The 27,611-nt window shown below is 36.0% G+C and overlaps 1 protein-coding gene and 1 long non-coding RNA gene across 3 annotated transcripts in view; one reads left to right on the top strand and one right to left on the bottom strand.

The window, feature by feature from the left end:
* LOC101163402 (ribosomal protein S6 kinase alpha-2-like) overlaps positions 1-23,572 on the top strand; it is a 29,469-nt gene extending 5,897 nt beyond the window's left edge. Inside the window, exons 3-22 of one of the 2 annotated variants that reach the window (XM_023953527.1) lie at positions 275-356; positions 2,330-2,410; positions 3,120-3,199; positions 8,234-8,340; positions 8,432-8,469; positions 8,562-8,704; positions 9,040-9,110; positions 9,433-9,521; positions 10,542-10,606; positions 17,339-17,441; positions 17,566-17,708; positions 18,313-18,435; positions 18,748-18,837; positions 18,992-19,150; positions 19,223-19,396; positions 19,479-19,555; positions 19,922-20,039; positions 20,126-20,182; positions 21,505-21,585; positions 21,876-23,572. In XM_023953527.1, coding sequence (XP_023809295.1) covers positions 275-356; positions 2,330-2,410; positions 3,120-3,199; positions 8,234-8,340; positions 8,432-8,469; positions 8,562-8,704; positions 9,040-9,110; positions 9,433-9,521; positions 10,542-10,606; positions 17,339-17,441; positions 17,566-17,708; positions 18,313-18,435; positions 18,748-18,837; positions 18,992-19,150; positions 19,223-19,396; positions 19,479-19,555; positions 19,922-20,039; positions 20,126-20,182; positions 21,505-21,585; positions 21,876-22,025 — 2,031 coding nt within the window. In that variant the 3' untranslated portion in view covers positions 22,026-23,572. The remainder of the gene's footprint in view (positions 1-274; positions 357-2,329; positions 2,411-3,119; positions 3,200-8,233; positions 8,341-8,431; positions 8,470-8,561; positions 8,705-9,039; positions 9,111-9,432; positions 9,522-10,541; positions 10,607-17,338; positions 17,442-17,565; positions 17,709-18,312; positions 18,436-18,747; positions 18,838-18,991; positions 19,151-19,222; positions 19,397-19,478; positions 19,556-19,921; positions 20,040-20,125; positions 20,183-21,504; positions 21,586-21,875) is intronic. The other variant, XM_023953528.1, reaches the window with a different exon arrangement.
* Positions 4,362-8,090, bottom strand: LOC111947152. The gene is made up of 5 exons (XR_002872976.1): positions 7,580-8,090; positions 7,021-7,055; positions 6,367-6,524; positions 5,940-6,035; positions 4,362-4,598 (listed from the first exon to the last, which is right to left on the bottom strand). It is a non-coding gene; the product is annotated as an uncharacterized LOC111947152 (long non-coding RNA).
* Positions 23,573-27,611: the final 4,039 nt, after the last annotated feature.

The following is a 27,611-nucleotide window of genomic DNA, read 5'->3' as shown; positions in this document are numbered from 1 at the left end:
TGCTTTATGATGCAACAGCACCTGACATGTGACCTAGTCTAGTAACCTACTAAAGATTAAACAGCGGTATGAGACACCAGATCTTGTTTTTGTTTGGACAGGAGAGCTCCTGTTATTTGCTGTTTACACCAATGTAAGCTGCTTAGATTTTTTTTTCATAGCTGGAAACAAATTCAGGTGTTACGGGGTTAATTGTTTTTATGCCTATTATAAATTTCAATTAAATTTTTTGATCAACAAGAATTTTCTCTCAGAATGTTTTGGTGCTTTTCAGGTTTTCCTGGTTAGAAAGATAAGGGGGGCGGACAGAGGACAGCTATACGCCATGAAGGTGTTGAAGAAAGCCACATTGAAAGGTAAAGATAAAAAAATATATACAAAATGTTTGTATTTTTTTAAATGGAAACAGATTAGATTCATACTAAGATTCTTGATGTTGACTGGGAAAAAAATTACACATATTTGCTGACCTCTAGAGACACATCTGAAAATCCAAATCTGCAGAGTAAATTGTGTTTAATAGTAATTACTGATAACTGAAATAACTTATTTCCTGTGAAAAAGCAGACATGTTCATGACAGATTTTCTCACGTTTGTCCCACATTCTGTGAGATTTGGTGCAAAACAGGTTAGTTTGTTCTTTCTGTTCAGATGAACAGTTTCCCATCCACTGGGATTAATGTAAACCATGAGTACTGTTAAAGCAGGGTCAGATGTCATGTGATCATCAGGTTTACTCGTACAAGCCTTAATCCTCTTAACCTGCACCCCAGAGCGGGAAGAGTTGCAATGTATTGCTCTGTTAAGGGGACAGATGCTGCTGTGATGTGTGTACCAAATACTCAGTAGCCCAATGTTAAAGGTCTAATTAGAGTAAATTATGTTTCTTTGACCTAGAATTTTATAATTATTAGTTGTTGAATATGTTTTTTTTTTTTTCCTGGAAATGAATAAGAACCATTTAAACTTTGAAAATATTAACATTATTTTTACTGTCTAGTGGATTTATGTAAATTATGTGAAGTAGTGTGAAAAATCTGTTAAGAGACTTTGTCAGAAAGTGTGCTTTTATGTCACATTTGTATATTTGCAAATTGATTTAATTGTTTATTAAGCAATGGGAGGATCAGCCCCTTGAGATGGTACATCTTATTTTTGAGGGGTTCCTCCTTGTAACCCTTGTGCTATCCTAGGCACTTTAACGTTGGGAGTTGGGTCATCTAGACCCACTAGACAGTGCTCTGAACCTTTTTTCTTCAATGATTTGTGATCTTCACTGGTGACCATAGATTACATGAAATATTTCCACCTTTGTCATGGTAGGGAGAACACATCAATATAAGGGTGGGGTCATCTAAGATAGCACAAGGGTTAAGCAGATAGCAACTGAAAAGTGGAGAGAGTATATAGTAGTATAACTGACAAACAAAAGTGCAGTTTAAGATACAAATTAGGGAAACTAGACACTGATATGAAATATGAAAACAAGTGCAAATAACCTGTTAGTGTGCTGAGAGAGCTCTCTTAAATAATGGTAAAGATGTTCATGAGTGTACTGAAGTGGGAAGGTTATGCCATTCCCCGGGGGCACGAACACAAAAGACATATTTTCCAGGTTTTCTATGAAATCTGGGGACAAGAAGGTGTGACTGAGATAATGTTGTGAGTTGAAGGGGACAAGATACTGTTTTAAATATGGAGGAAACTTAAAATTAATGCATTTAAAAATGAACAGTAAATAACAATACCATCTTCTGACTGATGGTGAAAACCAATCTAACTGTTGGTAGATTGGTCATGTAGGGGCAGCAGAGAACAAAGCAACATCAACTGTTGTAAATGACATCTAAAGAATGTACGTTGATTGAGGTAGTATTAAAGTAAATAATGGCTAGATACTCTAATGTGGTATGCACTTTTGTGTTGTTTTACATTTATAGTACAGCATTTGAATTCTTTGAACTACTTTTTAAATATATAGTTTACTTTACCGATTTTTCTAAAAAAAAAGTTCTACTTTTGACGTTGTCTCTGATATGAGTCCATGGTATTCTATTTAGTATTAGAGGCCTTTGACCACTGATCCATCCTTATACTGTATACTAGTTTACAATATATTAGTTTAGTTTAGCCATTACCCATTATATTATATGACTGATTTCATGTTCTTATACAATTAATTGTATGAAGCCTATTGAGACGACTATTGTTGAAATATTTTGCTACATAAATAAAATTGAATTGAACTGAAATGAATATACTACAAGCTAAAATGATTTTTTTAAAAACCTTTTAAATAATTTAATAGTGTATTTATTTTCTTTTTAGTTCGGGATCGTGTAAGATCTAAGATGGAAAGAGACATTCTAGCTGAAGTGAATCATCCGTTTATAGTCAAACTCCACTATGGTATGTATGCAATTTATTAATATTAACATTTGCTGTGATTTGTATATCTGTGTCTTTCTATTTCTATACATCATTTTATTTTCCTCTACCATTCTATCCTTATGTCTCTGTCTTTTTTCTACATATGGCATACAAACTTAGAAAGACTCACATCGGAACTCTTACAAATGAAACAAAAAAACTAGAGGTGTAACAATTGACTTAATAGATTAATAAATTTCTATTCCTAAGATTCAACCAGATTGATCTGTCTGAGGCAAGTTATTAATCAAATTAACCTACCCCATCATAAAATCGTTTCAAAATGAAATAAATTGATTATGTCGATATTGTTAAATACCATTTGGATTGAGACATGGTGGGTTTACTTTAATATACAGTGGAAACGACCAAGTGCCATCACAGCGAACAAAACACTCACGATGGCATCAAAAAATGATCAAACCATCATTCCAGTCCACTTCCAGTGGAAACGCTTTGAATTTTTTACACAGAGCAATCACAAAATTGCTTTGTTTATATACGTAGAGTGAATGCTTCAAGTTAGAAAATATGTTTTTTGTTTTTTTTTACTAGTTTCCACACCTTCAGAGAAATTACCGGTAATACAATTTACCCAAGAACAACACAAAATGCAAAAAGGTCCCTGTACAGTAATGAAAAGATAATTTGATTGAGTTTGTCTTGTAATATTTGTATTTTCTTTCAGCTTTTCAGACAGAAGGAAAGCTTTATCTGATCCTGGACTTTCTCAGAGGAGGAGACCTTTTCACTCGTCTGTCCAAAGAAGTACGTTTGTCTCTATACTTAGAAATTAAATAAACAAGCAACCAAACAAAAAGCATATGAATATAAAAACATACATCTAACTTCATTCTAGTGTATTAGAGTGAATGAAAGGAAAATAAATGAAGGAGATCAGGAAAAGTGGATAGAAATTTAATGTTCTTTATTGCAAAATGCACTGCACAAGCAGAATGACTAAAAAATAAACTATAAACGCTAAAGTCAAACACAGGAACTGAGGGACACAAGTGAAATAACTTCAGTGGAATCCTAAGCAGTAGAAATTACTGCCAAGTAAGACTAAAATGAAGGGAAAAAAACAGCTGAGGCTCATGAGACTTACTGAAGGAGAATAGAATAGACACCAACTGTGGAGATCATGAACAGAACTGAATGGAAAAACCTCAACAAAAACACTAAGATGGAGCTAAACTGAACACAAAGGAAACCGAATGCCAAATATGAATATTCCTATACATGACTTTAATAAGAAATCATTGAACAAGGGCAATAAAACAGAAACATAATTTTTAAAATTATTTTTAAACTTATGTTTACCTGCACTGTAAACCCGAATAAGTTCAGTGAACTCAAAATTTTTGAGGAAACAGATTACATAATAATTTTTAAGTTGACCTACTTAAAAAGTATAAGTTACTAGAACTTAAAATCTTTGAGTTGAGTAAAATAAAACTATTTAACTAAAATTAAACTATAACTTTTTATTTAACTAACTTAAACATTCTTACTTTAATGAACTAGAATATTTTGTTTGTATTGAACCTTAATACATTAGTTAATTAACTAAAAAACTTTAATATATCTCAACTCAAAATTAATCATTTGAAGTCTAAACTAGTCTTATTTGTCCTTCTTAGTCAGGACCATTCTTACAAAAGAAAAACTGAGGCAGAATTTTAATTGCAAGTTTATTTTTAAACCACCTTACACAAGTACATTTGAACAACTTGTGGTACAAGAAAAAAGGAAAACACTGCACAATTTGTGTTAAGAAAAAGTGCACAAGCCATAAAAAAAAAGGAAAAAAAAATCAGTCTTCAAGAAAAGAAAAAAAATGAGCTCTAATCTTTTTTACACCATTTCTTTATACAACTTTATAAAAAAGAGCATTCATTTCAAGAAAAGCAAAAATTGTATATCAGCCTTTTTTTTTTTTTTACACTTTTCCCACATAAAACTGTATTTTCTTAGGCTGCCCTTTCCCTACAAACATTAGCGCTCAAAAAAATACCCATTTGGGAATGTCGCCTACCACAAGCTCATCTTCCACCACAACTGCTGTACTGAGCGGACAGAAATGCACTGAACTTGTATTGTTGTTGCTGACGGTCAGAATGCCAACAGAGGTGCTGCTGATGTCTGCCTCTGGTGACTCTTTAATCTGCAAATGAAAAAAAAGTGTAGTATTAAAGAAAGAATTGATCGCTTGAGGGAAGAAAACTTTATGCCAAAACTACAACCTGAAATTGACATTTTAAGAGAAGGTCAGAAATTACACATCAGGAAAATTATTAAAGTTGATTTAAATTAATGATTTCAATCATTGTAGTCAAAGCAATAAAGAATTTACACATATTTATCAAACTCATTACAGAAATGATAAAATGCATTGATTAAAAAGACAGAAAATAAAACAAAAACGTCACTTATATCACATTTGCTTAATTCAATACAGTGATCTTTAACTAAAGTCATGTAGAGCTTGATTTATTGCTTGAAAAGGATCTGGAAGAACAGAGCTTATATAATACAAAATATAATGAAATCAAAATAAGACTATTTGTAAGAATCATCATGATTCCATAAGGCACTGTACACAAAAAAACAAACAAAAGCTTTTGTAACATGACAATCTGAAAACAGGATCACATTTATTCACCCCTCCCTCCACCTAACCAGTTTCACCAACATAACTCTCAGCTTGTGTTAGATGGTCAGCACCTTTCAGGACACGTCCAGGAATTCCATCTGCCCCGGCTTCTTACCTAGTATTCACCCTCTGGAACTCTTTCCTGATGTCATGCTCTCACAGTTAGCACTCGTTACTCTCCACCAGGTTGTGTCTCTGTTATGGGGCAGTTTTTCAACTACAGCACAGAACGTCTCCATAAAAATGACACAACCTGCTGGAAAGAATGTCACCTTCTTGCCAATGCAACTTAAGAGCAAAGATTCAGTTCAAATTTATTTATATAGTCCTATGTCACAATAAAAGTCGTCTCCATGGGCTTCACAACGACAATTGTACAAGAACATGAAATCATAATACATTAGGTATTGGCTAAACTAAACTAAACAGACTAAACTAAACTGGGCATCCCTGCCATTAGACCCTCTTACACCGTTAGTAAAAACTCCTTTATAAAAATAAAATTAAAAAAAAATCCTCCCCAGGACGGACAGGCGATGTACCAGAACTCTTTGAGAAGAATTACATTTTCTAGTTCAACAACTGCATTTTTAAAGTCCAGCAGATTGGCGTCATCCAGATGAAATAGGGGACGGCTGTGGGCCCCAGACGAGCCAGAGTCGAGGTCCACGGTCAGGTACAGGAGCACAGATGAGCTGCAATATTTTAGGAGACTATGTGCTTTGCCTCACAACATTGCTTTGGTACGACTTTCTGGTTAAGTTGTATTACCCACACAGCTGGAGTATTAACCAGCACACTGTCACTGGTACTATATAGTGAATAAAACATTATCCGTCATAAAGTACTTACATTCCAAACTTTGAAAAACTGTGGGTCCTCCTCACGTTTGTATATTAGAAGCCAGTACAGGACAGAAGTACATTTGACATCAGCAGTCTGCTCTTGCTGCATAGAGACAAAGACAAATTAATATGGCAAACATATATCAAATGACTGCACCCTTTGGTCTGGCTCAGTTCAGTTCATCTAGTCTTTTTAATAATCTTAAAATTGTACAGTTATTTCAAAAAATACACCAAACATAAGATGACATTAAATTCATATTTACAAATGCATTGGGATCAACGTTGATGATTTTTTCTCCAATGAAGTAAACATTTACAGTCATTCACTTTATTAGAAACGCTCAGTAATTCATATGAACCGATCCAAGTCATTCCCGTCTTTTAGCTATACTAATGCATAATGTTGATCATGCCATGCAGTTACACCTCACCTGTTTATCATAGAGGTGCAGAATGTCGCATAGAGCCTTCCGGTTCGTGCTGCCTTCTGTCTCAAAAAGATCAGCATCCTCTGCGTCTGTCTCTCCAGGTCAAAATAAAACTGTTTTTCCAGGTTGACATTTGTGATGCGATGAAACTCAGCTCACATCTACAAAAAAATGTACAAATGTTAAACACATTTTAAAGCTTTTTCAAGCTACTGGTAGCTTGGAAAAACCGCTGCATTTCACAATAGCCTCAATACTATGTCCACAATATGTAATCTATGATTTATATTAATATTTTTTAAATACTTGTGCATTAGCTAGAATGACATAGAGGATGTTTTAGGAAGAGACAAAAAAGTTATTTTAAAATATTTGACATGATTGTGAAACACAAATCACAACCAAACCAGTGGCCAAAATACAGTTTTTGAGTATTAAGCAAACTTTATGATACATTTAGTACTTTAACTCGAGCCCAATTCAGGACAAAGTTATAACTGCTACATAACATTAAGGTAGCTTTGACATTTTTACTTATTTATGATTAGTTTAATTGGTCAATAAGGTCAAATGTTCTCCAAAGCCGGAGGATTCATTGGACTGAGAGCCGCTCGTGTCTTAGATATTGCAGCCATGTTTTTTACAATCAAAACTTACCTACGCTCTTATTTTTCAAACGCACCGCCGGTTCACTGAAGAAGATACGAGAACATGTTAGCGTAAGGCAGCTAGCTTAGCCCACATTTGCATTTATTAGGTTACTACGTGAAATACAAGTTACACAAAAAAAAAAACAATTACCAAATCACAGAGCCTATGGTAAAAAGTAGTAGAAAAAAAAGGCAATTCCCACCGAGTCGTATATGTGGCTGTGGCAGCCGCTCTGCCGGAGCTAGCTAGCGGTTAGCTAGTAGTAACGGTTAGCTAGTAACGGTTAGATAATTTAAAATGTGCGCCAACCAACTCGGTAAACGTAAAACTTGAAACTTTGCCCCCACAACTTCTTTTAACCACAAGCAATAATTCTCTGGTGACATGATACTGCAAAACATACATAATTGTTTAATTCAGAACAAATATTCGAAGATATACAAACTCATGGAGCACGTCATGAATACAAAGGATATACTAGAAGAAACATCAAAAGAAGTAAAAAATATATAATACAGAGGCGAAAGTCATAAAATATAATAAAAAATAAAATAATACGACTTACCTAGACGTATGTGCGTTATCAACTTGGGCCAGCTGACACTCGCATCAGACCTCCGCCATCTTGAAGACTTCTGTGGCTGAGTTCACGTTCATGGGCGTACGTTATGACGTCATCACGTCTCATTACTCATAAGTTTTGACTCCAAGGTTTCATTTACTCAAAATGTTTTAGTCCAATAAACATATAACTGTGGCAAAAGTTGAATCGGCTTATAGGTTTTAAGCTGACTCAACTTGTTTGTTACTTTTGAGTTCAGTGATTATAAAACTTTTGAGCTCATTTGACTATCCGGGTTTACAGTGTGTCAGCACATTCCGTCAGGGGTCAAAACTGTCAAAAATCAGCTTTCACTGATTAGCACAGGTGGTTTGGCAGAGCTTTTCCCCGGACGCCCTTCCTGACACCCTTAAAAATATATTAAATTAAATAAAAAGGTTTAAATAATTACTTTCACGACAGTTTTTAACATATGCACACTTTTCTTTTGCCTTCCAATCTACTTAAAATAAGTTTCTATAAAGATAAGAACATTTATGAATTATTAAAGTTTTGGGCAGAGTTCTAATAAGAAAAAGTCCAACCAGAAGAAGACTCTTGTTAGACATTATTTCTGACATAAAATAATAAGAAGTAAATGTCTTTTTCTTTGTTTAGGTCATGTTTACAGAGGAGGATGTGAAGTTTTACCTTGCAGAGCTGGCCCTGGCTTTGGACCATCTTCACAGCCTGGGGATCATCTACAGGGACCTCAAACCAGAAAAGTATTACATTTGTTTTCTTCATTTACATGTTTTAGCAAGTCTTTTTTATTGTTGAGGTCATGTTACATTGTCTTTTTTTTTCTTCTTGCAGCATTCTTCTGGATGAAGAAGGACACATTAAGATTACCGGTCAATCCACTTGAAAGCGAACATTGCAAATCTATTTTTTTTTAATCTTTTTTGTCTGTATTTTTAACTTTGTTTTCTAAATCTCTGTACAGACTTTGGACTTAGCAAGGAAGCTATAGATCACGATAAAAGAGCATATTCCTTCTGTGGTACAATCGAGTACATGGCTCCTGAAGTCGTGAACAGACGAGGGCACACACAAAGTGCTGACTGGTGGTCATTTGGGGTCCTCATGGTGAGAGCAGTTTAATCCTAAAAGAGTATTTTACTCGCACAGTGTTTTGACGCCTTTAATGAACATGTCGGTTTCATAATCCAACTAGAATATTTTGTCTCAGTTTTTTTATTAGCAGTAAAAACTATACATTTTAATGAGAAGATCCTATGATAAAGCTTCACATCCCTATTTTATCCACTGAAAAACAAATAATAGTACACCAGCATCAGATAAAGTTCCACATCACAGTGTCCTTTCCTAAGACCCTAACAGATGGGTGAATATTGTTGTTAATTAGATTGTGCTTGCTAATGTATCATCTGACGTCTTCTCAGTATTTGGTTCTGTTTCAGTTTGAAATGTTGACAGGATCTTTGCCGTTTCAAGGAAAAGACAGAAAAGAAACCATGGCGCTCATCCTAAAGTAAGAATAAGTTAACATTTAGAAATGTTTTATCAGGATATGGTTTGTATTGTTTTACATTTGAAAACACGGGACAGTTTATCTTATTTTTGTTTTTCTTTGCTTAGTGTGCTGCAACTGTGTACCTGTTACCAAAAACTATAACTGTTAACTAAAAAAGATATATTCCTTTCATTTTTACTGTTTCCCCACTGGATGCATTTCACTTGCTTGTAACCTTTATGAAAAGTACATATCTCTAACTGAACGAATAAAAAAAAAATAGAGCTATTGTTAATTGTGTTCACATTCATGAAATTCTGGTGCCTTTATGTCTTTTTAGGGCAAAGCTGGGAATGCCACAGTTCCTCAGTCCAGAGGTGCAGAGTTTACTAAGAGCACTTTTCAAGAGGAACCCTACTAACCGGCTCGGTACGTTATACAAGCGTTAACAGGCCTAGAGGGAATGTTTACATATAAAAAGGAAACCATTATAGTTAAACAATTTACCTGATGAAAAAGTTGATTCAGTTCATAAACTGAAGCGTTCTTCTGTCCATTCAAATGGAGATCTGCGCGTGCTGTAGCCAAAACACCATATTTTGATTTCCTCTAGTCATTCACTGTAACTTCAACAATTAAAAATATATAAATGTTTTATTATTCTAATGTTGAACTGTTTATGTGTGATTCCAATTCACTTCTTTAGTAATTTTATGTTTGGTTTCATTACTTCAGTATCAAAGAAGTTTCACAATAACTGATCATATTTGAGAAAATGTGCTGTCCACAAACTTTATAGAGCCTACAATATAAGTTGCAAATCTGTAGATCATAGTGTTGGAATGCAAACATCAATGTCAGGCCCTGCCAGGTGCTCAAGCACTGCTTGTTGAGTTTCATCTCTGTTTAGTTCACCTTGCTTCTTGTTTAGATTGCATTTGTTATGAAAGACTTTTACAGGTCCTTTAAACTTATGATATGGAGTTACATTCTATTTTTGTTCTTATGTCTATATTCACTATTGATCCATTGCCGAGAAACTTTGAAATCTGAGATCTCCCAGGGTTTCTAAAAAGCTTTTACGTCTTATATTTTTCTTTAGCATGTCACATATAGAAGTTCTATTGCCAGTATTGTAACTAAAACTACAACAGCTGTTACGCAGTATTACATAAAGGTAAGAATTGCTTAATAGTTTATGTTCAAAGGAGTTGGCATTTGCTGTGTTTGCAAAGAGCTCTAAGGAAAAATGTACACGATGGGTCTGTAATCCTCATTTTCTGACAAGTTGGCGTCAGTTTGAGAAAAGGAGGGTATGAAATTGGCTGCTGTCTGCAATTTAAGCCGTGTCGTTATATATAATTATGCACATTATACATCAAAGGTGCTTTTAGAATTCCTTGATATTTAAAAATGAACAAATATTTTTGTCATCTGTGTGACTGATAGGTGCAGGACCAGACGGAATTGAAGAAATAAAAAGACATCGTTTTTTTGCTTCGATAGACTGGAAAGTAAGTGCAAGAATATTTATTTTTACGTGATGGACTGTTTGTATGATACACTTTGATTGCTAGTTTGTTCTTTTTATGACAGGAGCAAAAACAATGGCATGTGTCATCTGCACATACAATGGATTTGAATGTGCAAACTTGTGTTCTTTTAAGACAAAATAAACTTTTATGTGTTTATCTTTTTTTGTTATTATTACTATTCATAATTATAAATCAAACCTGATGACTGATTGAAAAACTTCAATTTTCTGAAATGTCAACATGCTGTAATATCTAAGGTGGACTTGGTTACAGTGCATTGCTCCATCCTAGGCCCTCATTTAGAAACTTGGGTAATGTTTAAACTTTATGCCAAAGGCATGTCCCCAAAGGCCTGTGCTATCATTGTTCAGCATTGACAGCTTGATATTGTTACTGTTGTATTGTTTATACTAACAGTAAATCACATGGAAATCGCAAAAACATACAATCTGATGTCCCAATGTGTTTTAAATAAACCTCAGTATTCAAGAGAAGTATAACTGTAAAATGAAGTAAAATATTTCTACTGTTATCTTTTGTAATAATAACTTCTCTAAGGACAGCTGATCAGAAAAGCATGTCCGAGGTATTTTAATCAGTTAAAAGCTCTGACATAAATGTGATCTTTGCTCCAGTGAGATGAATTTGTGTAATTTTCTACAAGAAAGTAAATGAACCAAAGACAATTTTAAGTGAAGTCATTTGTTGGGAAACTTGTAAAATACTGTGATTGCATAATTTAATTCTAAAAGTGCTAAAACTAAAGTGGAAAGCCAAAAGGAAGTGAGAGAAAACATTTATATTTACCACTTATTTGTTTTCTGAGAAAATGATGCAAAGCTTTAAGTATTTCCCCTTCCTGTAAAATTTACCTTCACCAAAATTATAATTCATTATAAGTCTACAGCCCTGCCCTAGTACATTATTGCACTGATTCCTTCCATGTGAGCTTCAGGTCAAGACTTTGGTTCCTTGATCCAAAACAAAACACAATTTTTTTTGTCTAAATTTAGTGTACAACACAGGAAACATGAGATCATTTCTCTGAGTTTGTAAAGTAAGTGTGCAATAAACATGCCATGAAAATGTTAAACGTGGCTCAGAAACATTAAACCGGGATGGGACCTCTTATTGTAAATGGTGAAATGATGGATGTTTTATTCACATTTATTATTAGTAGTAGTATTGGTTGAATGTTATAAAGCATTCAATCAATTGTTTTCCTGTTTCTCTTTCTTTCTTTCTTTATTATTGTATCGCCCGCCATTAATGCCACTTTACTCCTTAAACAATATTTCAGCTATTTTAACCATTCAACTATTCAAATGTTCAGCTCATTAAGCCTTTTCCAGCAATGACTTTTGCTCCTTCAAATCCTTGAACTTTAAGATATTCCAGGATTTTGCCTCGATTGAAATACATGGGGAATCCTTGAAAACCTTTGCTTCTGTCTGTGGTTCAGAAGCTTGCTGGTTCGATACCCGGTGTTCGCGTTTTACCAGAAATATATTTTTTGTTATTTAGCTGTTTTCACTTCATTTATGGTCAACTTTGATCATTTCTTTATTAAAATTTTTCTGTGCCAATTATTACCCTTTAAGTTTCATTTTCATTCAGCAATATTGCATTCAACCCAGCATTTTCTTCTGGAAATGCATCTCCTTCTAGTTCTTAATTATTAATTATTATTATTGTTATTATTTTCTTGTCTGGTTTTAACACATATTGAGTACACTGTTTTGTTTTTGTTTTTGTTTTTTTGGGGGCTGTAGGTGGTAGCCCATGTGAAGCAGCAAATTGATTACTCTGTCTGTCTCTAAGATGTAATAAAATGCAGCAAATCAACTCCAAATTATGATACTACTACCACTTACAGATGTCTTACTTATGCTTTTCTTTTCATTAAGCCTATTTCTCTTACACTGACTACTACTCCTTTAACCCTTGTGCTATCTAAGATGACCCCACCCTTACTTTGACGTGTTATTCCTACCATGACAAAGGTGGATAAAGGTGGAAAGATATGGACACCAGTGAAGATCACAAATCATTGAAGAAAAAAAGTTCAGCGCACTGTCTAGTGGGTCTAGATGACCCAATTCCCAATGGTAAAGTGCCTAGGATAGCACAAGGGTTACACGTGTCTCCTATCATGAGAAAATGTTAAAAACACCATCATTGGAGTTGCTTTTTTTATGTGTTGCAATTCCGTGCACTAATTTTATTGGGGAATGAAATGCACTTTTTTTCATTTGTAGAGTGGAAATAAGATGCCCCTCTGACCACATCCCACTTTTAAGGCTTATTTTTGGATATGTATGTGAACATTTGACCAAAACCCTGGATTTACAGAGGTCATAATACTAGATGATGATCAGTCACTAAAGTGTAGCACCTCACTGTATGCCTGACAGCTAACCCTTTGTAACAAGGGTTAAACAAAAGATATCCACAAACATGTTTTAATTGCTGTCAGGACAATTTAGGAAATGGAATGAAAATAATAGTCTTTAAAAACTACTCATGCACAATCCAAAATGATTAAGGTCAATGGTCATTTTCATAAACCTCTATGAAGCTACGAGCAGTACAAATACTTTGTTGTACTCATGGTCCTGCATATCTCTAATGAACAGCAAATTCAGCTGTTGAATATTTTACTTGTATACAGATGATACAAAGAAGAGTGTTTGCATTCATAACTATTCTCTGCTCAAGGCACACTAATTTTCCCATCCTCTCACCCCCAGCCAGCACTGTTCACTCCCTGCGTGACACGCCCTTTCCATTTTCCATTTGTAATTAATGTGTACCATCAGTAAGAGGCTTATCCTCCACCCTATCTCAGTTGAATACCTCATATTCTTATCAAACAGAGTGCGTCCCCTGTTTTGTTTGTGGCATTTGACCAGTGATGTTCTAAGATAATTATAGTTATTAATAGTGAAAATCTAAAATGTTTCTCTACAGCTACAGAGCAAAAGACTATGCTTTAGAGACACCTGGGGGGTATTACAGAAAGCAGGTTATGCTAGCTCCCACGGTAGGTTTGAGCGGATAACCTCAGTTTTCGGTTCCAGAAATGGAGGTATGTTTCAGGGTATGTCAAGTTGCCATGGCAACTCATGCTCTGAACATAACCTGGTCTGGTGCAGGTTTAGTTGAAGGTTAGTTTGTTTTCAGAGAGGTGAAGCAGCATGCCCTGTCCATTTGAAGATAATTTAGTTGATGAAGAAGCTCAGATAATACTTTTTCCACCGTGAGAGGGTGATAACACCACATATGGATGTTGGAAAAATAAACTTTTTTACATTGTTGATCTAACTTAATTATTTGCTTCAGTTAAGATAAATCATTTTTTTGTTAAGTTAGTTTAAAAATAACACATAGTTTTGAGACAGTTATCTTACTTTCATTCAAATTAATTCCATTAAGTAGGTGTAACTTTGGTGCTGCTGTTAGATCGGCACCGCAAGGGATTCTGGGATACCAATCCTTTGCCTGTCTCGACGGATTTGGGTTTAAGTGTGGCTTTTTGACCAAATGTGTTTAGTTGTTTAGCTGTTTTACTGTGTTTTGCCGAGTTATTTTGTCCTACTATGCTTAAGTGTCTGCACCATGAGTGAGAGGGAGGGAGAGGATGATACGTTTATATAGCACCCCTACATTCAAGTAATGTTTTGACAATGTTGGAAAATTCCTAAATGAATGTATGCATTTTGCACATATTGTTTCAATCTTTTTATCGTTATAAAAATGAGTTATCTGCCGGCTCTAACTTAGACATATGTGAGTTCAAGAATTATAAAAAATTAAGATAAGATAGATTAATAGACATTTAGTTTGATAAATATGTAAATTAGAGTTGTATAAACACTAATTAAGTTTTATAGACGTAAGAAATTAGGTTGAATAAATTTAACTCAATTACTTGTTACCAATAGAAGTAATTCATTTAAGGTTGCAAAAATAAGTTTTATATATATGCGTCACAAGGAAAATGGAAATAAGATCAGAAACTCGTGCGTTTACTTTGTCTGTTCTTCTACTACAAGCAGAAACTCTTTCTTTTGCTGATGCAGCCGTATTACTTTTTTTATGGTCTTATAATCTCCATACGCCGTCATTAAAATCTCCGACTCCGTCTCACGTGTAGCGCTCTCTTTTTAACACCACGCGTTTCCATGGTGACTCCGGAAACCGGCGATCTATTGAGAATGTCCTTATGTACTTGACGTGCACGTGCATTAACCCAGGGTTACCAAGTCGAGCGTAATTACGCCAATTCATGTCCGGTTTTTAGGAACAGAGGTACCCAGAATAAGCAAGTTCATGCGGATTTCAGGCAGAGTTCAGGGTTAAAGTCAGGGTAGTTTAAACATGCTTCCTGGAATACCCCCCTGCAGGCCATACTCAGTAATCCTGTGTATTTGTATTTTATTGCATTGTTTGAAGTTTAACAATATGCAAACAAATAAGATCTACGCTGTGTTATAATAAAACAAAATTATACTGCAGAATTAATTTACAAAGTAGTTCAAAGTACTTTACTGAAAAAAGGCTAAAGTAAAGCACATTGGCAACAAATGCAAGTAAAACATTAGCAAAAATATACTAATATATTCAACAAGTCTAGAAGTGGGCAGATAAGACTTTAGCTGTCATACACTAATCTAGAGGTTTTTAGTCTGAACTTGAACATAGTTAAAGTAGATGCTTGTCACACATCATCAGGAAAACTGAATTGCTGCTTATCCTTGACTATGATTATTTTTGAACATCAGAGTGTATATGTGTGTTTGTGAGATTTCTGCTGGTATGTTTAGAGTGCTTTAGGTAATTGTTGTGGAACCACTGATGTTCGTTGTAACAATGAAGAGAGTGTAACAAAAAAAAAGCGGTCAACTGGAGTTGGCTTATTACACAAAAAACATACTTCGGACCACATCTGCCAATTACTGGAAGTACACTACAGATTTCCTGTTCAGAAAGCAATTCTACAGAAAACGACATGGCTCCCCGGTTTCCCCCCATTTAGGCCAAACTGTACATGGAGGAAAGGAACTGTTGTCATTCCCAGGTTCTACCTCCAGCCACTGGTTCCAATTTGTAGATGACACCTAGGTAAATATCGAAATCCAGGAGCTAGATGATTATACAAGGATCTGATAATTAATGCTATCAAGTTCACCCGGGAGAACATGGGTGTATTCCAGAAAGCAGGTTATACTAGCTCCCACAGTAGGTTTGTGGCTAAGGAAGCGGATAATCTCAGCGTTCGGTTCCAAAAATGGAGGTATGTTTCAGGGTATGTCAAGTTGCCATAGCAACTCATGCTCTGAACATAACCTGGTCTGGTGCAGGTTTAATTGAAGGTTAGTTTGTTTTCAGAGAGTTGAAGCAGCATGGCGTGTCCATTTGAAGATGATTTAGTGGATGAAGAAGCTCAAATAATACTTTTTCTACCATGAGAGGGTGATAAGACCGCGTATGGATGTTGGAAAAATAAACTTTTTTACATTGATCTAACTTAATTATTTTCTTTAGTCAAGTCAGCTTAAACATAAAACGTAGTTATCAGACGGTTATTTTACTTTCATTCAAATTAATTCGATTAAGTCGGCATAACTTTGGTGCTGCTGTTAGATCGGCACCGCAAGGAATTGTGGGATACCATTCTCTTTGCCTGTCTGGACCAGGACCTGCTCTCCCTCAACTGAGAAAAGTTCACCCCTTATAAAGGCTTAGCCCCTCCCACAGGCCAATTATCCAAACAAATATAAATGCTGATTGCTCTGGTTTGGCTGTTGGTGGCGGAAACTTTGATGGTGAGGGAGATTCTGTTTAAAACCAAGTGTGCACCCTTAGAATTAAACAAAACATGAAATGTGAATGATTTGTCCCACAAAACTATAAACTGTTACTGGGCTGGGAGAAAAGAGAAAAAAACAAACAACTAAGGCTCATGTTCAGGCTCTGTCCTGCAACCTGTGACGCTACTTCGTCACAATCAAAAGCAAAAAAGCTATAACGTTGTTGTTGTTGTTATTCTCCTTTCAGCATATCCCTTCAGTGGTTCCCACAGCAAACATTGTAATCCTGTACATCTCAAAACTGTCCTAGAAACTCAAAAGAATCTTTGGCCAGGATAACATCCTGGTCTATTTCAAACTGTTAAAGACTTTGAGACCAAAACTGGTTCACCCCGAAGATAGACTATCAGAGGATAGGGATGCTTTTATCTTAGCCAGAGGGAAAGGATGGTTTAAACAATTGTAAACGTAGGAAGGAATCAAATATTTTAAAGATGAACCAAGTCCAGTTGACTGTGTTTGTTACTTACTACTTTGATGGAGTCCACCTGGCTGAATGAGAATCTACACAAAAATAAAGACAACAGTTTTACCATTTTTACTTTAGTTATAAATTTGCTCATAACCCTTGTGCTATCCTATGACCCCACCCTTACATTGACGTGTTCTCCCTACCATGACAAAGGTGGATAAAGGTGGAAAGATTTCATGTAACCCATGGACAACAGTGAAGATCACAAATCATTGAAGAAAAAAGGTTCAGCGCACTGTCTAGTGGGTCTAGATGACCCAACTCCCAATGTTAAAGTGCCTAGGATAGCACAAGGGTTACACCTGTATATTTTCATGTTCATTTTGTGGGTCAAATGTTCATCTTTGCTGTTGTCTTCTTCTGCAGAAGTTGTACAGGAAAGAAGTGCGGCCGCCATTCAAGCCAAGCGTAGGAAGACCTGAAGACACTTTTCACTTTGACCCAGAATTCACTTCAAGAACTCCAACAGGTACCAACAACCAGAAAATACACCTGTAGTATCACTTCATGGAAAGTATTGAGAAACATTAAATGATGGTTAGAAAGAAGTTAGTTGAAATTAAATGGTATTTTTATGTGTTTCAATTTTCCAGATTCTCCTGGCATCCCTCCCAGTGCAAACACACACCAGCTGTTCCGTGGCTTCAGTTTTGTTGCAACTAATCAAAGTCAGGAGGCCAGTGTTGCCCCGATAACACCAACTTGTCAGGGGGCAAACATTAACCCCAGTTCACTGGTAAGAACCTTTTACTAAAAGATCTAACACCCTATTTCCACTTCCACCTGTGGTAAAAGAATATTTATTTAAAATCAAAAACAAATTCTCATTTTGTCAAACATCAGACTTTTATTGGTTCAAACATGAATCCTAAAGAAATCCTAAGAAAACATTTTAAGAAAAGGCAAATCTACAGTAGCCAATCTTTGATCAGTTTACATACATCTTAATGACTAATGTTTTTTTTAAAGCTACTAAAGTCATAAAAGTTTAGGGGTAATTTACTATCATTTACTACTTTGACAACTGCTGTTCTTCAAATTTATGTCCAGACTTAAAAAGTTAACATAGTTTTACTCTTTCGCCTAATAAACATGTTAATTTAAGTCATCCAACTTTATGAAAATCAAAGATTAGAAAAAACAGATTCTTATGGTTATTTGCTGATGACAGATGAACCGCCAAGACAATGTAGTTGTCTTGGCTGAAGCTAAATCCATTAAAGTTTGCTTCCACTCTCTCACAAAGTGTAAGTCCTCCTTTTTAAACTGTAGACAGTTAGCAGACTAGTTTCTCAGACTTAAGATTATGTTCTTATTTTTGTGTGTGTGACCTCTAACAGCGGCTGCACGGGGACTGTGCCTTCAAAGATGTTTACGAGTTGAAGGAAGAAGCCGAATCGGTGGGAACTTCTGTCCGCAGAAGATGTTTGCACAGAATTACAGCTGTGGAGTATTCAGTAAAGGTACTAAAGTCATTCCCTATCATAAATCAAGAATGATGGCGCGTTCCAGGATAAAGAAAATTAATGTGGTGTTTTTTTTACATTTTGTCAATTATGAAATCTAAAAATAACTGTCTGTGGTATGAAAATTCTTAACTTTCTTTTTCCATTTATTGTCATATTACAACAATGGCAAATCAAAATTTTCACATTTCACATTTTGGCATGTCAGTAAATGGATAATGGGAAATACTGGATTGATTAAGACCCAGATATACTAACATTCTTTTGTTGGATACATTTTTTACTTTGTTTTTTTCTGTTTTCTATCAGATTGTTGACAAAACGAGGCGAGATCCATCAGAGGAGATTGAAATTCTTTTGAGATATGGCCAACATCAGAATATCATCACTCTGAGAGAAGTAAGTGTAACAGGCATGAGGGTCAAACATTAGATAGATGGTTGAATTTGGCTCATTTTTGTATTTATATTTCAGTTCCACTTGTTTTTTTTTTGTTTTTTAAAGGCTGCTTAGAGTGCATTTCTCATGTCTGTTGTTTTCTTTGGATCTGTAGATGTTTGATGATGGCCACAATGTTTATTTAGTTCAGGATTTACTGAGAGGAGAGCAGCTGCTGGACAGAGTTCTGACTCTGCCCAACTTCACAGAAAAAGATGCTTCGGACATCATCTGCACACTGGCCAAAACTGTGGAGTACTTACACTCACAGGGGGTAAGAATATCAGAATATGTATTAAACATATAAATATGGCCTGTTAACCTTGGATACCCATCTGTCTTCTAGGTCGTACATCGAGATCTTAAACCCAGTAACATTCGCTATGCTGATGACAGCGGCCTCCCAGAAAGCATCAGGATATGTGATTTTGGTTTTGCAAGACAACTAAGAGCTGAAAACGGCTTGTTGATGACGCCGTGTTACACAGCCACGTTTATGGCCCCTGAAGTATGTCAGAATGTATGCTCCTAACATGAAATCACTCATATTTTATCCAATATTTACACAAAATGTTCAAAAAACTGTGCGTGTGTCCATGCAGGTTCTGCGGAAGCAGGGGTATGATGCTGCCTGTGACATATGGAGCTTGGGGATCCTGCTCTACACCATGATAGCCGGGTAAAATTACAGTTTAACGCATAGAAAATCTCCAGCACTTGTAGCAAATTGCTTTCTGAGTCGCTATGTAAGCTATATGTAATATTCCCTTTTTCTGCAAACATCCCCACTAACGCCACTTCTGCTGACTCCTGAATAAACTCCCTGTGGTGATGTGGCAGGCAAGGCAAAGAGACATTATGTTCTGTCTCAGTGTCAAACTAAAGGTCACTGCTTTTTATAGCCTCCACTGCAGAGGCTGCAAAATCTGCAGTCATAAATCAGAGATGCGTTTCTCTAAGTGTTTCTTTGAAATCCACTTCCACTTTGTTTTAACATATTGACCACAGATTAAAGTTCTTTCTACTTGTTTATTCTTCTTTTCAGTTTCAGCCCATTTGCCAGCAGTCCTAATGACACAGCAGATGAGATTCTGGCTAAGATTGGCAGTGGGAGAGTCACCATCACAGAAGGGAACTGGGATTTTGTGTCAGATGCTGCCAAGGTGACATCTTTAAGCTTTATAACAATAATGATTGATGATTGACAATTGCTGGCATCTTATTATAAAATTCTGCCTATGTTTAACAGGACATAGTGATAAAGATGCTTCATGTGGATCCTCACCAGCGTTTAACAGCCCCACAGGTACAGTTTTCTTATGACAGCAGTAGAACTTTGAAAAAGGAAGGCCTGCAAACTTTTTTTTTTTTTCCAAAGAAGGAAGGCCCCCTGGTTACAATCAGAAAAAAGTGAGGTGGTCCTCAGGTTTAGACATCGTTCCAATATAACATAACTAATAGCTTGATACGTGAGGCAGCAGTCAGGTGGTGCCTAGACTAGGACACTTAATCATTAGCAAGAAAGAAAAAATTGTATTGTAATAAATTATGTCTCATTTGCTGATACAGAGCAGGAAGGAATAATAAGTGATTTGTCTTTGTTTTGAGCATATCATTTTGTATTTTACAAGTTGGGAAGATACAACTGTATTTTCATTTAAAAACATTAACATTAAGCTTTGCCCAAGCCTAGTTAAAAGATTCTATTCATTTAAGCACACAGGTACACAATCCATCATAAGTACACCTGTGTACAAACATGAGCAGAGAACAGCAAGAACTGCATTAAATAAAGAAAAATTCAGCAGATTTCTAGAGAGACAAATGTTCTTGAGTTTATGCTGCAAACCGGAAAAAAACAAAAAAGAACTAGAAGTTAAAGAAAAGTTAAATTTTATTTTTATATATTTTATATATATACTTTTATATATTTTATATATATATTTTTATATATTTTATATATATACACACACACACAAATTTTGAAATAATCAAAGCAAACACCTTTATTCATTAATTAAAGTATCAAGAATCCATAAGGACTATTAGTTATAAACAAACACCAAAATAACACTGTCTGCATTTTTCTTTAAATTTCGTAACAAGAAAAATTAATAATAGTTGTTATAAATATTATTAATAAACACAAGAGTTTAAAATAAACAGATTTTTTTTAAAACAGTGTGCTTGAAATGGAGTGGGTAAAAAAAAAAAGTTATGATCCCACCCCTTTTTACAACACCTTACGTTGTATTACCTTATAATTCTATTTAGTTTTTATTTCTCAAACCAATTACATTACCTTCTGTTTAGAACCTCTGCAGAAGAGACATTTGCTTATTTGTTTTTATTGATCATTTCTAGCCTTGTGAAGTTTCATCAGTGACATCTTGTAGTTTTTTTTTGAATACATGTAAACTTTTGCTTTGTTCTAAACCTTCATCCAACCCGTTCCATCAATCCACACCACAAATTGAAGCATTTTTTTTCTGTAGTACGAATGCACTACCTTTTGAAGATCAGCTGATTTATTAACTCGTAAAACCCGTCTCTGTCCTTGACACAGTGAAAGGTTTCACGCTTGTCAGCATGAAAATTTTAGATTTAACAGAAATTATATTTCGTCAGGTTCTTCGACATCCCTGGGTTGTAGAGCGAAACCAGCTAACTGACACAGCACTTACCAGACAGAATGCGGTTAACGTCAAGGTCAGACCCTTTTACTGAATTTGTTTTGTGTGTAGAATTATTAATACAATAATAATCAACGAGATGTGTGTATCATTTCAAGTATTCTACTAAATTTGACAGAGAAATGTTTTACAAAAATATTTTTGTTGTAAATAAAAAAGAGGAATAAAATTAAAAAGTTGTTTTTTAAGGTTTAAGTTACAGTGAAATGTACTTCTGTGTTATGTACCTGACTTGGTCCAGCAGGGGGCACAGTCTCCCTCTATAGACCAGATCACATTCATGTAGTTTCTTCTCTCATCCACCAGGGGGCTCTGTCTGCCACCTACTCGGCCCTGAGTCGCTGCGCTCCTGCCCCAGTGCTGGAACCTGTACAGTCTTCCAGTTTGGCGCAGAGGAGAGGAATGAATAAACTGAGGAGTCTAAACTCCTCGTCAGATCCTATGGAGAAGCAATAATTTAAGCAAATCTTAATTTTAACAAAAAAAGTCCTAGACAAAGGGAAAGAACTCTTCATATAAAAAAGCACAACTGAGTAATTGAAAATCATCTAACAGACTGTAGAACCAGAACTGGCCTCAGTTAAACATGTGAATTTGAATTGAGTATTTTACTTTGCTTGACCTTTAAGAGAGCAAAACTGAAATCACAGTGGCTGAAAGCAATCGGGTTCTCAGCAGTTTTCCTCAGTGCTGGTTGCAGACTTCAAGTACTTACTGCAATTACTCGTCTGTTTTATACACATATTCTCTCAATATAACTTTTGCCCCCTCTGCAACTGCTAACCAAGAACATAATGTTTGCATCTCTTTGCAAATGTGAGGGCTTTTGTGCAATACACACTGTGGAACGTACACAGATGAATTTATGCTGCCTTGAGTTGTACAGTCGTCGTAGCTGTAAGAAATACAAGTTGGAGGAAAAAAAAGATTCAGTGCCACAAAAGACATCCACATGAAACAGCTTACTACATTTAGCTCAACAAAATAAATTCCAGCAATAGTTAGACATTCTGCAGACATACTATGTTGTATAATGTACAAACAAACGCACATTTTCATGGCAATCTGTTCTGTTTTTCCTTCAGTCAGTTTTAGGACTTTTCAATGAGGTCGAGCGTGTTCACAGAAATGTAAACACAAAACCAAAGGGTTGCGCTCCGAAATTCATGTCCACTGCTGCCGACTTTTATCATTCCAAATGCAATATAGTTTATTGTACGTTTTGTCATCTTTTTAAAATAAAGTATTTAAAATGCAATATGGAACCTACCACTGCTGCAACCTTCAGATCAGATGTAAACAGTTACCCACTGGAGAACAGTAAGCAGATTCCAATGGATTTTCAGCTCAAAACTGAACAGAATAGAAAAATAATCTTGTTCTGCAAATGTCACAATTACATTCTGGATTCAGAAATAAGCTTTAAATATACATCTTTGTGGGATTTAGTGAGGCAAACTGCTTGGATTTTCTCGCTTTTGGTGGCCAGATTGTATCTAATTTGCACTGAGGAGAGTTAAAAGATGTTTAAAGATGCAGACTTAAGTAGCATTTCAGACTTTTTATTTTATTTTGTACAGTTTAACAGAGAGAAACCAAAATTCCAATGCTACTTTTCAACACAAAACGAGGTGGTCTGGAGGTGAATGCAATGATATGTGGAGAAACAGCAATACTTTATGTTGTGTAAATATAGTCCCTGTTGTGGAGATTCTGTGTGTCATGTGTTGTTTTGCATCGCTTCACTGTACGTAAACCTGGTGCAGTTTTGAGCTGTGCTGACAGACGAGGTTGTGCATTCTCTCTCATGTAGTCTCAGAGGAAGATGTACATAGAATTGCAAATGTTTAAATGTTCATTTTGTCAACCTGAAAAACTATAATGAAACTGTACATATCAAAAAGTGGAAACTGGAATTGTTTGCTTAGAACGCATATGTCATCTTCACTTGGCCAAACATTAAAATGGCAGATTTACAAATAAAACAAATGGAGGTGGTTTTATTACAATGTGCTGTATGTGCATAAACTTAAACATTTACTCTTATATTTACAGGGGTACTAGTAAAGTGTAACAGGAAATATAAAACATCACTTTTAGTATACATATTTTCTTGTGAAATTTAAATTTTCACATCATATGGGAGCTTGAAAATGATCCTGGTGATTGGAGAAATAGCTGAGGAAATACATTATTGCTCATTGCATAGCCACTTAACATGTACTAATGACGTGGTGCATTTGGGGTTTTACTTGTTTTCTGTTTTCAAATGCACCATTGGTGGTGGGTGCTTGAGTGGTTAGCACACTGCTAAAATGTCCCAAAACAGAGATAAATTGGAGACTCTTAAGATCAAGTGTGAGCATTCATAGTTGTCTGTCTGCAAGTGATCCTAAACGGAGTAAAGTATTGCAGAAAATGCATTAGTCAATTTTAGTTTTTATTTAGTTTTTTAATAAAGAAATTTTGCTAAGACTCTCTTTGTTCCAGACACTGACATTACACTTGACAAAACACTAAAACTTAGAAACTGGGCCAGTTTTATGTGTCTGTTTGTAATCTGACTTTCAAGTGACATCCTTTTCTTTGTCAAGTTTAACCCTTGTGCTATCATAGGCACTTTAACATTGGGAGTTGGGTCATATAGACCCACTAGACAGTGCTCTGAACCTTTTTTCTTCAATGATTTGTGATGTTCACTGGTGTCCATGGATTACATGAAATCTTTCCACCTTTATCCACCTTTGTCATGGTAGGGAGAACATGTCAATGTAAGGATCCCATCTGGACCCCATAGGACAGCACAAGGGCTAAAGGATGACTGGAGCTTAGCATAGTAGACAGTGGGTGTATTAATTTTCAGCTAAACATTTTTTTATAGATTAACTCTAGTTACAGGCTAAAAAAATGTGTCACCATGTTCTAAATCTCCCCCAAATCCCCATAAAACCTTAAACTTGTCTTTAAAAGGCTGTGCTGACAGTAGGGATTGAATGGGTGCATCTTTTTATGCAAACTGGATGCAGCTTTAGCTAAGTATAAGAAGAGAAGCTCTGTCAATTCATCAAGTAATTGAAGAGAAAAAGTAAAATCAAGATGCTCGTTTGTTTGCAATCACATGCCAATCGTGGTAGTTCGTGGTTAACGTTCTATTAAAAATAAAAAGGACAGTTTCATTTTGAGATCTGCATACTGCAGAATACAGTCCTCACAGAAATGAGCTCCATTCATCTGCTGCTAAGAACAACAAAAGCTAGTCTGAGTTAGCAAAGCCCTTTAAAAGCCACTAGATGGCAACCAGTAATAGACAACACATTTCTCGCTCTGTTGTTTAGTAGAAGTTGTCCCTTCACAGCCATACCCCCCCCAAAAAAAGGTGGTGGAGAGACTCTTTAATTTATATCAACCGCCATGCTCACACTTCATAAAAGCTTTTAGCAGGCGCTGAGCGGATGTGTCAGGTGGGTGTGTCGGACTCATCAGCTCTGACATTTAAGTGCAGTAGTGCTCTGCACAGAAAGGATTGCAGGATATGAGTAGATACAGATGACAAGCCCCCCTGCAAAGATGATTGCAGTGGAGTGACAAGAAGAGACCAAACAAGAGAAAGAGTGTGGAGAAGGTGTCGGGAAGGGAAGGATGAAAGGTAAAAGAGAAATATAGCTCTGAGAAACAATAACTCAACCTGACAATTACAGCTTTGTCGGAATCTGTGTCACTGTTCAAAAAGAGGGACCTTCAAAATGAACTGGAAAATTACTTTTTGTTAATTCAAATCTCCTTATTTTCTTTCAACTTCATGACTCTTTATCTAGAAACAGTAATGTCTATTTCGAACACAAAAAGGTAAACATGGTACATGCATGTTAAAGGTGAAACACAAATGAAGCACACAAAAAATAACTCTTTATGACCCACACCCATTAATATACATGATCATCCTTGATGTTATGGCAAATTCAATTTCAATTTAATTTCATTTGTATAGCCCCAATTCACAACAACAGTCGTCTCGATGGGCTTCGTATCGGTAATTGAAAAAGTAAAACATAAAATCAAAAGGATCATGAATACATAGAATTCAATAGGAAAATACTAAATTGAACTGTGCAGCGAGAAGGCCCCCGGTTCAAATCCCGGCTGGGGCACTTGAAAAACATAACATCAATAGGGGACCTTTCTGTGTGGAGTTTAAATGTTCTCCCTGTATATGCGTGGGTTCTCTCCGGGATCTCCGGCTTCCTCCCACCATCCAAAAACATGCTTAATATGTTAATTGTCCATAGAGTGAATGGGTGTGTGATTGTGGACATTCTAACCTGCGACAGACTGGCGACCTGTCCAGGGTGTCCCCTGCCTTCGCCCACAAGTGGCCGGGACAGGCTCCAGTAGCCCCATGACCCCGAAAGGGACAAAACGGAATGGAAAATGAATGAATAAATTCAACTAAAAAACTGACTAAGCTAAACTGGACAGGCGATTTACCAGAACTCATAGAGGAGAATTACTTTATCTAACTCTACAACTCTACAACTACATATTTAAAGTCCAGCAAAAGGGGCATCATCCAGCCGGAGTTTGGGGGACAGTCGGGGGCGCGAGTCGAGCCGGAGACAGGAGCCACAGCCAGGTGTAGGAGCAGTAGTAGAGGCGAGCCAGAGACGAGGTACACGATTGAATCTACATAAAGTCTAATGACCAAATGGAAACAGTTTAATCCGTCACAAGAAATCTGTAAGATCTGGTTTTAGAAATGTGCACTGTATCTTCATAACAGGGATGGCTGGCTTGATGGTTTTATGAATCGTATCTTAAGAAGACTTTTTTGGTTTCCATGATTTTTGTTCTTCAAGACACTTTTTGTTTTCTTTTCGACTTTTCATATGTCCTCATTTGAATCATTCTTTCTTGTTTTTTATGAGTTTATTTTACTGCATAACAGTCTACTTTTTCTTTTTAAAGTTTGTCACGTTTTTTAAATTACTACCACACGCCTTGGTCTTCTGCATTTTGGTCCTCTAAAAATACAATTTTCCTGACTAACCCCTTCTAATCCTGCATATCATAATCATTTGTCTTTGGAGGTGTTCAAAGTGAGGCCAGATGGTTTTTCAGTGGGCAGGACCGGGTAAGTAAAGAAAACAAAAGAATATTTCTTGTTTCCTTTCTAACATCTATCAACTAAGATGAACAGGTTATAAACTGTGTAAACCTTATCGATGGAACATATAAAGCAATGACCCTCTATCCTAATGGTCAACATGTTTGAACAATCTTTCATGACTGACTATTGGTGCATCCTGGTGCAGGTAATCTTAGTCACCGTAAAGAAATAACATTTTTCAACTTCTCAAAGATTTTCTTGGGCAAGACCCTTTGCTAAACCAGCTATCTAACCGCAGGAGGGCCTAAGTCTGGGGCTCCCTGTGCCTGTCCCCTGCCCGGATAAGATACACGGTTGTGTCAGGAAGGGCATCCGGCATAAACATCTCTGCCAAATGACTTTCGCGAAGCAATGAAAGCCGATTCACCATGGCGACCCCTGAAGGGATGTGCTAAAAGGTGAACAACAAAATCTGAAGCAGTTTGACGAACCTTTAGTGGATATGAGCCACAGCTTTGAAAAGTATCTGAAGCCAGATCAGACTAAATAATCAGTAAGTGGTTGTAATGCAAGCATGTCAGTGTCCAATTACCCTAAAATGAATGCCCCAAATTCACAACAGACATAAAAACACTTCCAAAGAATATTTTAATTCACGTCCATATAGATTTCATGTTCAAGTTTCACTGTAATAGTTGGAATTTTAGAGTTTAGAGGAGCAATTTTCATTCTGCATTTAAAAGATTTTTGTCAAAAGTCCGAGTTTAATACGGTCATTAATGGGTGACAAATAAGGAATACTTTTGTTAACATCCGTGAGGACGAGCAAAATCTAGGAGTTTTCTCAGTCTGCTATTCATCTTATCCCTTGTGCTATCCTATGGGGTCAAGATGACCATTGACGTGTTCTCCCTACCATGACAAAGGTGGGTAAAGGT

Source organism: Oryzias latipes, chromosome 3, assembly GCF_002234675.1.
Source record: "Oryzias latipes chromosome 3, ASM223467v1".
NCBI lineage: Eukaryota > Metazoa > Chordata > Actinopteri > Beloniformes > Adrianichthyidae > Oryzias > Oryzias latipes.
The sequence above is the reverse complement of the archived record's forward strand: the minus strand, read 5'-3'. Positions and strand labels throughout refer to the sequence as shown.